The following is a 13,350-nucleotide window of genomic DNA, read 5'->3' as shown; positions in this document are numbered from 1 at the left end:
CTGCTTTCCTGGCTGCAGTCCAGCAGTGGAGGAAAGAGCTCCTCTTCAAGTCTATAAAATACTTTTTTTCTGCCAGGGCTCAACATCCTAAAATTGAGAAATTACAAACGATAAAAGGGCTCCCTGACCCGGGGCCCCTCATTTGGGAGAGCTGAGTGTTCATCACGTGGGCAGAGTTGATTAGTGGAGAGAAAATGCCATCATGTGTACTGGGGCTTTTGTAGTTTATTAGAGTTTTCATAAAAGTGCAACATTTACATCTCAGAATTTGAAATTAGTTCACAAGACTGTCCTGAAACCCACAGACGAGATAAGATACACTCATGCCAGGTTTGCCAGGGAACTTTATTTCACTATTTCAGTAAGAATCTAATGTAACCATCGGCTAAATGTTAAAATGTCATTTCAAAGATACCTTCATTTTATAGAGGGTTAAGGGCCATCTTTTTCCATAAGAAATTGGAGGGCTTAGGGAAAGATTATTGTTTTGATTTGTGTGGTGTATGTATATATATATTTGTTTATGTGAATGTGTGTGAGAGACCGTGGAATTTCTGTTACCATGTGGACTATGTGCCCACAGAGGCTATCCAGTGTCTCTGAAGTTGGAGCTAAAGACAACTGTGAGCCACGTGATGTGGGGTCCTGAGAAACCAATCAGGATCCTCTACAGGGCGCTAGGCGCTCTTAACCACTGAGCCATTTTGCTGTTTAATTTGCATGCAATCCCAGGCTTTCCTTTGGCCTGAGAAAGAAGGGGCGTGCTCTTCCGGTGTAGACCAGATTGCCCCTCCTTCCTGCTGCCTTTCACGGGTATGCACCATGGTTAGGATACAGATAAAAATCCTTCCTTAACAAACGGTTCTCCTGCTGGATACACCGAACCAAGAGCCCATTTCTCCAGCCAAACTGCCTCTTGACAGACAGCACAGCCCTCCTTGTTGTGGTTCAAGATTTTAGCCTCATTTTTATCTGGAGTTGCCAGAACCAATCTTCTTGCTATGTACCCTAAGAACAGCAAACAAATACTTCAAGGGTTCTGGGTTGGGCTTTATATAGCAATAGTAAAGAATATGGGTTTGTAAAACAAACTACAGTATGTCCTTGCTGGAAATGGAAGCGCTTTATAAAGCCATGGTGCAGGCTTGCAGGTGTAGGAGCAAGAAGACCCAGTCTGTGCGCTAAGCCCATGCAGCACAGTTAGGGAACTGCGCAGCCGCAGTGGGAGGGAGGGCCGCGTCTGTACTGCCTAGCAACGGCCGCCGTTGTGGCCTCAACTGTCTTCCTCACCCTGTTCACTTCCTCCACCTGAGTGCGCAGCCATGGCCTGGGCTACAAGCATCTTGAGAGCCAGCAGAAGAGTGAGTACAACCAGGGTAGATTTCAAGGGCTTTGGCATAGCTCTATGGCCCAGTCAGGTGCAACGTGTCCCTCCCAACCGGGCCTGGTGGAGCCTCACGCCCACGTCCTCCATGGCGACCGTGAAGGGTGAACTTATCCAGCACATCAGCTCCGAAGAGCCCGTTCTCCACAACAAGGTCTCCATTGTAGGAACTGGATCAGTCGGCATGGCCTGTGCCATCGGCATCATAGCGAAAGGCTTGACTGACGAGCTCGCCCTTGTTGATAATAATGAAGAAAAAATGAAGGGTGAGACGATGGATCTTCAGCACGGCAGTGTCTTCATGAAAATGCCAAATATTGTTTGCAGCAAGGATTTCCGTGTCACTGCCAACTCTGAGGTAGTGATTATCACAGCGGGTGCACGCCAAGAGAAAAATGAGACACGCCTGAATTTAGTCCAGCGAAACGTAACCATCTTTAAGGCAATGGTTGCGGAAATTATCAAGCACAGCCCTCGCTGCAAAATTATTGTTGTCTCCAATCCAGTGGATATCTTAACTTTCGTAACCTGGAAGTTGAGTGGGTTTCCCAAAAACCGTATTATTGGAAGCGGCTGTAACCTAGATACAGCTCGCTTCCGTTACATGCTCGGGCAGAGGCTTGGGATCCACTCTGAAAGCTGCCACGGGTGGGTCCTTGGAGAGCATGGAGATTCAAGTGTCCCTGTGTGGAGTGGTGTGAACATCGCCGGCGTGCCGCTGAGAGAGCTGAATTCAGCTATAGGAACAAGCAAAGACCCCGAGAAATGGGGCGATGTCCACAAAGAAGTCATTGCCAGTGCCTATAATATTATCAAAATGAAAGGTTATACTTCCTGGGCCATTGGCCTGTCTGTAACTGATATTGCAGAGAGTATCCTGAAGAATCTCAGGAAGACGCATCCAGTTACCACCAAAATCCAAGGTCTCTACGGAATCAAAGAGGAGGTGTTCCTCAGCGTGCCTTGTATCCTGGGAGAGAGTGGCATATCTGATATCATAAAGGTAAAGCTGAGCCCTACAGAGGAGGCCCAGATGGTAAAGAGCGCAGAGACTATTTGGAAAATCCAGAAAGATATTAAGTTTTAAGTCACCCTTCTAAAGATACCGAAGACAGAAAACGCAGTGCACGGCCAAGTGTGGGGTGAAGCGGGGGTTCCGAAAGCTGGAGGGTCTCTTGTTTAGGTCTCCTGTTGTGTAGCATCCAGAGGCTGGGTGACTTTGCTTTTTCACAGTTTCTGGGTGCCGGCATTAAAGGTATTCTTGGTGTTAGAAGTACTGGTTTTTGCCTGTTGGTGTGACATGAAGGAAACGGCTAACTTTCATAAGTGTGTGTACTGTCCTAATCCATCTGGGTGGCTCACATGCATATCCGCTCACATGCCATTTTAGAAAGTAACTCCTACATTTAAAAGTAAAAATATGTACACAGGTTTTTATGTGATACATTTTGAGACTGCCTTCATTGTCTCGGACAGACTGCCAGCTGAACTATCAAGACATTGATAAAGGGAACAGGAAGGAAGAAGGATAGGGCTTACTGTTCTTGCAAGGGTCCAGGTTAAGTTCCCAGAGCCCACATGGTACAACACATACGTGCAGCCAACACACTTAAAAATCTTTTTTTTAAGACATCATGAAATGGAGACTGCAGCTGTTTGAAAAGCAAGTGGGAGAGAAAAGTCAGGAGGGAGAGGAGATGGGGGTGGGGGGTGAGGAGAATTGGTCCATTATTCTTGTGTAGCAGACTCAGGTTAACATCCGCCATGGTACTTTGGCTATAGGAAGGACTGATTGGCTGCACAGAACAGGTGCTGCCATTGGCTTAGCAAGGATACAGAGCATCCTGGGATTGCAGTTATACAAATGAAGCCCGGTTTAGTAAAAGCCTTTGAGAACTGCTGGGAACCTGTTGTCTTGTTAAATGGAGATACACATTACAAATGGTTCTTGCTGGGCGGGTCTGAGCCCTACAGAGGAGGCCCAGATGGCTCATGATTTTCCATCTCAACACAACTACCTCAAATCAGACTTATACTCCATAAAAATAAGTCCATATACTGTAGAACAGTAAGGGGAGAGCCAAAAGGTGGATGCCATCTGCAGGGAGAATGAAACAGAGCCCTCCTATTCAAGTCCGGTATGATCTTTATAACGCCCTCACTCTTTATCCCCTTCCCTACTTCTAGGGTCCCTCATGCTCAGAAAGTGCTGGAAGGCAGCCCTACAATTTTCAGATATAATTGCTGTTCAAGGGTTTGTCTGTACTGTAGACATTAGGCTGACGGTGGCCTTGACCTGAGTGAGTGACCCTGCTGCTCAGTTACCTTCTGTGACAGAAACCGAAGCTTCTGAACTGTGTCCTGAGACCTGGCATTTCAGTAAGCCTCAGTGAGATTGTATTTCTCAGAAAGTTACATGTTCACTTTTTATTTCTAAGTTGTCTTCATGAAGATTCTGGACTTTATGGGTGGGATGCAGAAATGGCTTAGGAGAAAACAAAGATACTTCTCTGCCCTTTACCTAAATAAGGCTAATAACAGCAATTCGGGAAGCCTCCTGTTAGCTTTCCTAATGCCACTGAGCAGTGAGGTAACTCTGGATACCTCATCCCTGGATCCTTCCATCTCCAGGCTGTCAGTGCCTGCTCTCTGAACCAAGCCAAAGCTGATTAGTGAATATTATCAAGTAGACACCAGACAACAATCTTCCCATTTAAAATGAATAAATGGAAGGATAGATAGATAGATAAAAATGACCCTTGTTGATCAGAACTCCTAAACTTACTCATTGGAAAGCTGGAGAGATGTTCTGACTCCCCAGGAAGTGGTAATGTAAAGGCACCAAATGGTGGGCTGACTTCAGGAGATGGAATGTTCACATCTTGGGGAGCTAGGGTGTCTGTCTCCTCTCATCCAGCCTCCAGCTTTTCTTTAGTCTTCTGTCAGGCAAACTGATGTTTTAGTGATGGGCCCCAGAGATACCTATGTCAGTAGTTCTCTTCCTGATTCAGCCAGCATAGACTGGGCTGTGCTATGATCAAAACAATCTGGTGGGTAGGGAAGGGGGTTGATACCAGGAAGTGCTTTACTGTATAAGCATGAAGACCTGAGCTCAGTCCCCAGAATCTCTAACATTGGGAAGAGACAAGCAAATCTCTGGGGCTCCCTAGCAATTCACCTGTTGTACCCAGCAATCCTCAGGTCCTGGCCAGAGACCCTGCCTCAAAAACCAAGGCAGACAGCTCTCGAACGATACCTGAGATTGGCCTCTGGCCTCCACCCTCATGCATGTATACACTCATGCACATATACACACACAAGCATCCTCCAACTCCGTGCCTTGACAATGTAGTTTTCACTCCTACAGAATCCATGGAGTGAAGCTGATCTCTCGGGAGGCTCCCCTCCCTGACCTAATGGCACCTTCTGCTTGCTTTGTCCCTGAGGCACCACTGAGGCCACAGGTTCCAAGATTCCCCTACAGACTGGCCTAGAGAGTCGGACGTATGTGATTAAATACTTGGATATGACCTGTTTCTTCTGTCCACCCATAAGTCACGTGGATGTCTAACTTCAAGGAGGTGAAGTATAATCCTCACCTACAGAAGCGGATGAGACTGACCATTGGTGAACACTAGGGATCATCAGGCTAAAATGTCCAAGTGTGTGTTCTGGATTTAAGTCACGCTCGAAAGGCTTAGGGGCGCTTTGTCATTGTAGTCACTGTAGTTCACAGAACCACAGTGGCCATGGGAGAGTCCTGGGTATGAGTAGGCAGCCAGCCACTTAGCAAGCTACCCCTTCAGCTCTGGTTTCTCCTGTGTTGAGTGGTGGGCATCATTTCTGCCATTGTGAAGATTATTCCCAGTGCTTTGGTACCTAACACATAACCAACTGCAAATGGAAGGCACTCTTCCCATTCAGATAACGCGTTCACAAACTTGCTGTGCTTTCCAGCTGCTGTTAGCATCCTGGGGACTTTCTACAGAAGTCCAATTACCAGGTGCTTAAACCACCCTGGCCCCTTTACCAGAGGCATCTCTGAGTTTCTCTCAGTAGAGCCTATAAGGGCAGATGCTCCTGAACGCACAATAATAATAATAAATAATAATAAACAACTCAGCTTTTAGTGCCAACAACTGCCTATTAGCGTTCTGTAAGGATTTATGAGATTAGAAATAATCTTATCAGTCAAAATGGTTTTCAGTTTCTTCTTCCACAGTGCAGACATGCCTCGGTAGTGTGGGGCAGCACCCATGTACACAGTGCAGAGAGCAGACACAGCCATGCAGTCAGGCCTGTCTCACATCTGGGATGAGGACCCTGCACCCAGCTTGCCACACTCAGTGTTGAGGGGCGAATGATAAATATGGCAGCACTGGGAACAGGCTCTCTAAGCCACATCACTGGCTGTTCTCACCCCTGGTGTACTGGCTACCCAGCCCTGAGGAAGCTACTGGGAGGTTAGTGAGAGCTTTATTAGAGGCATAATCTCAGTTCTATTCTAACATCTAAGTAGCAGTCAGACCTAGCTCCCTGAGTGTCCGATAGGTTACTTGTAATAATTTCCCAGTTGTCTGTGGCACCGCACTGGAGCATTGTAGCATTACAACAGAGTGCTTGCACATGAGAGCAGCAGGAATTCAGGACGAGGTTCCAGGAGAGGTAGACTCTTCTCCAGGGAATACCGTTTACACAGAGGCCCTGCTTAGAAGGGTGACCCTGCAACCCATAGCGTGAAAATTTACTCTCTGGTCAAAGGAACAAGGGAAGCAAGCGCGAACTCCATGGAGGACATGCGGTTTTGTGTTGGGAAGTGTGGCCAGAATGAGCCTTCACCACCTTGCGGGCGGGGGAAAGTGCCGTGCGGCAGCTGTGAGCTATGCTCAGTATATTTATGTCCAGATTTAACGCACTCAGTCTTCAAATCTTTCTTTCAAGGGCGTCTTTAAACAGGAGTGACCCATTGACCTCCGCAGCATGGCCTTCACTGACACATAGTCGATAGAGGTACATATTCCACACAGAAATGACTCAAGCTGGGAACCTATTTATTGCATAATTGTGGACTCTGGGTTTCCATCTCCACAGCGTGAGGGCACAGGGCCCTGTCCTGAGCGTCGCGCATCTGAGGCTATATCCTGACTGCTACTGGCTGTTTGTCAATTCTGGTTCCTTCCAGTGACTTATGTATGACCTCAGGAACAAATAGTAATACAATACTTGAGGATTGGAAGGCGACAATCAGGTGAATAGAGCGGCCACCCCCTCCCCCTCCCATCCCCCACCTCCCACCTCCCAAGGTACTTTCTAGCCTCTCTCTTCCTAGCAACTGACCAGGGGTATCACTGATGGTAGACCATGGGAAACAAGCATGCTCCTACTTATGCTAGACAGTCTAACACGACACAAGTTGTAAAAGACAGAAGCTAGAAAGACAAAAGGAACAGCAGGCTGCAAACCGTGCCCAGACAAGCATTGGGTTTCACCTATGCAGATATAGATCTATAGATACAATGGGTTGTAAATGGAATGCTTGACAAGGCTCTCTATGTGAATCCTGGATAGTCAGCTTCTGAGCTACCCCTGCCTGCCACCAATGGCAAACAGTAGTCACAGCAACTGTGACCACAAAAGAAACTCCTCCCAGTTCTAGTCCCTCTCCAGGGACTACTGCTAGTGGAGAACCTCTCATGTAGGCTCACCAAAGCACAGTGCAGACCAAGCGCTAGGGAGAGACAGTGCCCATGTGTGTGCTCAAGATGAGCGTCTCGCCGGCAGGTTTCTGTGAGCAGTGGTTATCACGTTTGTCTAACACAAGAAAGAGACGGGGAAATAGGCTGTTATTGAGGCTCAATGGTAGAGTGGCTGCCTAGCTATGCAAAGATTAGCAAATGGGTGTAGGGAATCCAGACAGCTTACCTACAGATTCCATAAAATAGTGAGAATGATCACACCAAATGGCATGTAACTATAAAGCCGTGCTTTTAGTAAACATGCCGTGGTGTTTACGTCCATGCGAGCTTAGCATCTGGAATACAGCACACACATCTGGATAGCACTGCAGTGGCCACGGCCTTCCCAGACTGAGTACTCACCGTGCGTCAGGGGCTGCACTTTGTGTGCACGCCTCACTGTGTTCCTGCAGCTCTTCAGGAAGGTAATTACTGTTCTTCCTGCATGTATAGGTGCTGGGAAGAGAGGAAACAGGACAGGGCTGGGGCTTTGAGCAGAGGTCTGTCTGACACTGAAGTCCTGTCACCAGATATATGATTTGGAGACTAGGAACTAGTCTAGAATTTACAAATACTGAAAAATATGTAAACCCTGAGTTTGGCAACAGGGTAAAGACTTAGCCTCCATTTGAAGTGAATACATATCAAGAAAAAGTACCCATGTCCCCAATAGCCCCTCCCAGAAAGGTTGTGCTGCTGGAGAGTCCTGGGAACTTTGTGAACCTGCTCAGCACCTGAGTCCAGAGAAACGTGATGGGTCAGCCTGGACCGTTGTCCTGCTACTGAAAACTGCATGGCAGCATCACGTACTGAGTGTGCGCCTAGAAATCCTCTCCCACGTCAGCAATTCGTGCCACGCAGCTCAACACTACATGGTGTGACCTCCCTGTCCCCTCCTTGACTCTGGCTCAAATGGCCTTTCACTGACAAACTCTCAGTGTAGGTTTTCCACACTGGGTCATAAGAAGATTCTAGAATGTCTGTCATCAGGTTTTTCTCTCTCCTGTCCCTCCCTCCAGCTCTAAAACTCTGACTTTGAATGGCCTGAGTTTAATCATGTATTTAGATGGACAGACATTTTACTGCCCACTACATCTTTATAAATGAAGGCCACTGTGCATCCCATGCTTCCCATACATGTCCTGGGGCATGTTGATTTAGACATGCTGCCTTCTAGACCAAGGGCAACGTTGTCTGTTATGTAGCTGGTGGATTCACACTGGGAAGAACCGGTGTTGTGTTTCTGACTGTGGTCCTCAGAATCCCTGGTCTGTCATTTGCTCTGCGTTCATGAGGGGTGGGGCGTCTCCACTCAGTGAAGATGCTGCCTTGTGGGGCTTCATCGTTCCTCCCTCCTCCTGACACTTGATGTTTTGTTTTGTTTTTCTTCCAGATGAAGGACTTTCGAAGTAAGATGCAATCCATATTCCCACCAATTCCCAAGAACCATGAGTCAGCCGAGGAGTGGGAGGAAGTCCTGAAGTGGAAATGACACAGCACGGGCGACTCCGGAGCAACGGCTGCAGGAATGGCAGCTTTGGAAACACCATGTCTGAGAAAGACTGGGGCGACTCCTCTCTAGGAACACGTGCCGATGGCCGGCAAACCCAGAGGCCACAGCATCGCCGTGGCTGTGGCTGTGGCACACGGTCGGAATGTTTTCCTAAAGCTAAGACAACAATTGAATTACCTAGAAGTTCTCAGAAGGGACCTGGAGGAAATGTTGTTGTTTAGAACAATAAACCATGTTTCATAGTCACAAAAGTCGGGGGGGGGGGGGGGGCTGGAGAGATTCCCCATGGCTAAGATCTCACACTGCTCTCGAGAGGACCTCAGTTCGTTTTCCAGCCCCGTCCCTCTTTTGGGTGCCTCACCACCATCTGTGCCATCAGGCTCCAGGGGAATCTGAAGTCTTGCCTGGAATATGTGCGCACCTGCCCTCACGTGTATCTACAGCCACAAAAGTATATACAATTAAAAACTGAGAAGTCAGCGGGGGCGTGTGTGTCTGTGTGTGTAACAGTAGTAGAGAAGAGGTCATGAATTTGAAAGTGGGTAAGGGTAGACACTGGGGTAGCTGGAGTGTGGAGAGGAAGGTATGTAAATAGTGGAAATACAGTACCCACATATGAAATTCTCAAAAAAAAAAGTTAAGGAACAAAAAATATAAGCAGACTCCTAACAACATATATACCTCAGTTTATCTAGTTACATGAATTTTTAAGACCTATCTTATCTGCATATGACTAAGAATTTGAAAGGTAGTTCCTATTGGCCAGCCTCCAAGGAAATGAACCCAGTCCTGGAAAAAGGGGTGCCACTTGTCCTAGACAGTCTGACTCGAAGCTAGCACACATGTGCTGAGGGCCTCCCTCAAAGGACTTGCAAATTCTACACTCAGGATAAAAAGCCAGAAACAGTCGGGGCCAGCTCAGAAGAGAAGACGTGGGCTGAAACGGCAACAGTGACATCCTGGCTATAAAATGTGCTCTGTGGGGAAAGGTTGGCTCCAAGTCCCTGTACCATGTCTGAGTTTGTAGTTTTGTCTCCACAGGGAAAGTAAATACAATGTAATTGCCACATATCTAAATATATTTTTATCAATTATTTATTTACATTTCAATTATCACCCTTCTTGGTCCCCCTCCCACAAGCCCCTTTCCCCTTCTCTAAGAGGGTGCTCCCCTGCCCACCCACTCCCACCTCACTCCTCTAGCATCCTCCTTTGCTGGGGCATCAAGCCTGCACAGGACCAAGGGCATCCCCTCCCACTGAGGCCAGACAAGGCAATCCTCTGCTACATATGTAGCAGGAACCAGTCTATGTATGCTCTTTGGTTGGTGGCTTAGTTCCTGGGAGCTCTGAGGGGTCCAGTTAGTTGATACTGTTGTTCTTCCTATGGGGTTGCCATCCCCTTCGGCTCCTTAATCCTTCCCCTAACCCTTTATTGAGACTCCCGACCTCAGTCCAATGGTTGGCTGTAAGTATCTGCATCTGTCTCAGTCAGGTGCGTGTAGAGCCTCTCAGAGGACAGCCATGTCAGGCTTCTGTCTGCAAGAACATGTTGGCATCGTGGGGATGTTGGCATGTTGGGCTTTGCTGTCTGTGCATGGGATGAATCCTAAGTTGGGGCCATCTCTGGATGGCCTTTCCTTCAATCTCTGCTCCATTTTTTGTCCCTGTATTTCTTTTAGACAGGAACAATTCTGAGTGAGGTAACCCAGACCCAAAAGGACATACATGGCATGTACTCACTGATGAGTGGATATTAGCCAACAAGCTCAGAATACCCATGATACAACTCACAGACCATATGAAGCTCAAGAAGAAGGAAGGCCCAAGTGTGGATGCTTCAATCCTACCTAGAAGGAAGAACAAAATAATCACAGGGGGCAGAGGGAGGGACCTGGGTAGGAGAGGGTGGGGGAGGGGAAGAGGGAAGTACAGGGTCAGGTATGGGGGGAGACAGGAGAGAAGCCCAGAGGACCAAGAGAATGAATAGAAATATGCAGCAGTGTGGGGTGGGGGACCAGGGAACCACTAGAAAGTTCCAGACACCAGGAATATGAGAGGCTCCTAGGACCCAATGGGGTTGACCTTAGCCAAAATGCCCAACAGTGGGGAGATGGAACCTGAAGAGACCACCTCCAGTAGATAAACATGGCCCCCAGTTGAGAGATGGGGCCACCTACCTATCTAAATATTTTTAACCAGAAAGAGTCACCCTAGTGCTGGGTCTCAGTATGTATATATGTATGTATGTATGCATGCATGCATGCATGTATATATGTATGCATTTATTTATTTTGCTTTGCTTTTCAAGACAGAGGTTTTACTGTGCAGCCCCTGCTGTTGTGGAACTCAATCTATAGACCAGGCTGGCCTTGAACTTGCAGAGATCCAACTGTCTCTGCCTCCTGAGTTCTGGGCTTAAAGGTGTGTGCCGCCACCACCAGCAGCTTGATACCATTAGCTCCATATACACCAGAAGAAGGAATCAGATCCCAATACAGATGGTTGTAAGTCACCATGTGGTTATTGGAAATTGAACTCAGGACTTCTTGAAGAGCAGCCTGCTCCTAACCACTGAGCCATCTCTCCAGCCCAGTACCATTTCTTAATGAAGTTAATTCTTATGAACCCAACCTCTTGTGTGCTCCATTGTCCTCTAGAGAAGCTGATGGGAAGTGACTCTGCACATAGTTGAAGAAGGAAAATCTGGGTGATGGTGGTGCACACCTTTAATCGCAGCACTTAGACCTCTGAGTTTCAAGCCAGTTCAGTCTACAGAGTGAGTTCCAGGACAGCCAGGCCTACACAGAGAAACCCTGCCTTGAAAAGCAAAAACAAACAAGGAAAAAGCCCCACTCTGTCAGTGTATAAAGAAGAAAACCTCTGATGCACCTAACCTGGCAATGACTGGATGTGCAAGGTCGGTTGGTGGGGGGAGGTCCCACATTCTCAGAGGAGAAGGGGAGGGGAGATGGGGGAGAGGGACTCCTGAGAGAGGGAATGGGAGGGGGAGCAGCATTTGAGATGTAAACAAATCAATTAATTAAAATAAAAAAGAAAAAGTAAATGGAAAAAAAACCCGTCTGGTTGAATGTCAGGTGTACAGCTCCTTTAGAATTACCTAGGCCCTAATTAGTCAGCAATCATGTTCCGTAAAGAGCATTCAAACTCTGTTACAGTGAAACCTCTTAGTTCTAAAGGAGCTCTCCGAATGAAATGTCAAGTGCATAATGTAACATTTTTCTCTGGACCACATTGCCCTGTTAAAACTGCTGTATTGTTAATTAAACAGGTGTAATTGGTGTCTGAGAGTCACATGTAACCTGCTAAAAATCCAAGAAAAGACTCTGAGCTTTGTCAGCAAGAGTGAAGTGTATTGGGGGGGGGGGGTGTTCTTTACCCATCTTTTATTTTTAACCAGTTCTCTGGGGAGGAAAAAAAATCTCGGCCTTTGAATACAGAGAAGAAAAGGTTGAGGCAGGTTGAATGGGTGCAGAGCGGACTCTTCCTACCTCATGCACTCTCTGCCTAACAGATGGAACGACCTCCACCGGATAGGAGAAAGTGAGAATTCCTGTATCCGATGAAGGAATAAAAAGAGCATCATTAACCCAGACTCTCTCTATAGAGTCCTACCTTGTAAGCTCCTTGAGAGTAGGACCTTGTAAGTGTGGCAGTGTCTGCCACAGGGGCCATATAGGCTGTACTGATGGCTGCCATGTGCTGAGAAGAAGAGCTGAGGGAGGCTCAGGATGCGATGAGCTTCACAGGAGTTGAAGGTACACGTGTCCAAAAGGATGAAGGAAACTTGCTTCTTTGGCACGCCTAGTGTTCAATTAGCCCTGTCCCGGCACTTCACAGCCCCATGGGAGTAACCTAGCCTGCATCACCTTGTTGATAGGGACAGCTTTCCTAGAAGGCTTTTGTCTTTTAAAGGCAAAAAGAAAGGAAGGGAGATGAGACCCTAAAAGAGCAAGCGAGTGATATCACTAAAGTGTTTTTCCATGGGACTCAGCTGCCAGAGCATTTAGCCGTTTATCTATTTCTTTCATACCAGAGGCATATTGTTAAATTGGTTAATGGGAAGGAAAAATGTTTAAGAGATAATGTTATTCTTTATGAGAGGAGCCATCTGTGTATGAGTCCTGAATGTCCCCGGATACGGAAGCGAGGAAGTGCTGTGGAATTTCACGTCTGTCTTCTTTGCTGTCTTTATCTTGGGTAGAGTATGACAAACATAATCACATTTATCTCCTGGAGCAGAAAGGGTTTTAATCACCCTATTAGCCAGGATGACATTTTTCACAGACTTAAAAAGGAATAGAGCAGACATTATCTCCCCATAAGCAATCCTTTTCATGGAGACTGAGCACTAGAAATGCTTTAAATGGAGACAAGGCAGCCATTTCCATTTCCCATCTAAGCCGACATTAAGGAGGCTGTCGGTAAGATGTGGCTTCCGCTGGGTGCGTGGTAAGCTTTATTCTTAGAACTGTAAGCCCCCAGCTGTTGGAGAAAGCCACAGTGAAAAACCACGGTGGGCAGAGAGGAGCAGACCTCAGGTTTCTGAGAAAACAACCCCTACTCAGATAAGTTCCCACTGCCTGTTAGACAGTTAGCTTTCCCAGACCTTTTAGGGAAGGTAGGGGGCGGGGCTTAGAACACGTGGTTTCGAGACTTTGACCTAAAGAAACAAGGATTCCAGTGGAATGGAGAGTG

The 13,350-nt window shown here is 47.2% G+C and overlaps 2 protein-coding genes and 1 long non-coding RNA gene across 6 annotated transcripts in view; 2 read left to right on the top strand and 1 right to left on the bottom strand.

The window, feature by feature from the left end:
• Nucleotides 1–9,116, top strand: part of Tmem242 (transmembrane protein 242) — a 29,397-nt gene extending 20,281 nt beyond the window's left edge. The window contains exon 4 of the mRNA NM_027457.4: nucleotides 8,513–9,116. Within this exon, the coding sequence (NP_081733.3) occupies nucleotides 8,513–8,611 (99 nt within the window). The 3' untranslated portion in view covers nucleotides 8,612–9,116. The remainder of the gene's footprint in view (nucleotides 1–8,512) is intronic.
• On the bottom strand, nucleotides 328–8,513 carry Gm29050. 4 transcript variants are annotated; one of them, XR_003952361.1, is made up of 3 exons: nucleotides 7,483–8,513; nucleotides 7,090–7,195; nucleotides 328–6,581 (listed from the first exon to the last, which is right to left on the bottom strand). It is a non-coding gene; the product is annotated as a predicted gene 29050 (long non-coding RNA). The 4 variants fall into 4 exon arrangements; XR_001782246.2 differs by having other exon boundaries at nucleotides 7,090–7,575; nucleotides 7,854–8,513; XR_003952360.1 differs by having other exon boundaries at nucleotides 6,722–8,513.
• Nucleotides 1,213–2,657, top strand: Ldhal6b (lactate dehydrogenase A-like 6B). The gene has a single exon (NM_175349.2). It carries the CDS (start codon nucleotides 1,323–1,325, stop codon nucleotides 2,469–2,471), a length of 1,149 nt encoding a protein of 382 aa, NP_780558.1. The 5' UTR covers nucleotides 1,213–1,322; the 3' UTR covers nucleotides 2,472–2,657.
• Nucleotides 9,117–13,350: the final 4,234 nt, after the last annotated feature.

Source organism: Mus musculus, chromosome 17, assembly GCF_000001635.26.
Source record: "Mus musculus strain C57BL/6J chromosome 17, GRCm38.p6 C57BL/6J".
Lineage (NCBI taxonomy): Eukaryota > Metazoa > Chordata > Mammalia > Rodentia > Muridae > Mus > Mus musculus.
This window is presented reverse-complemented; position numbering and strand designations above follow the sequence as displayed.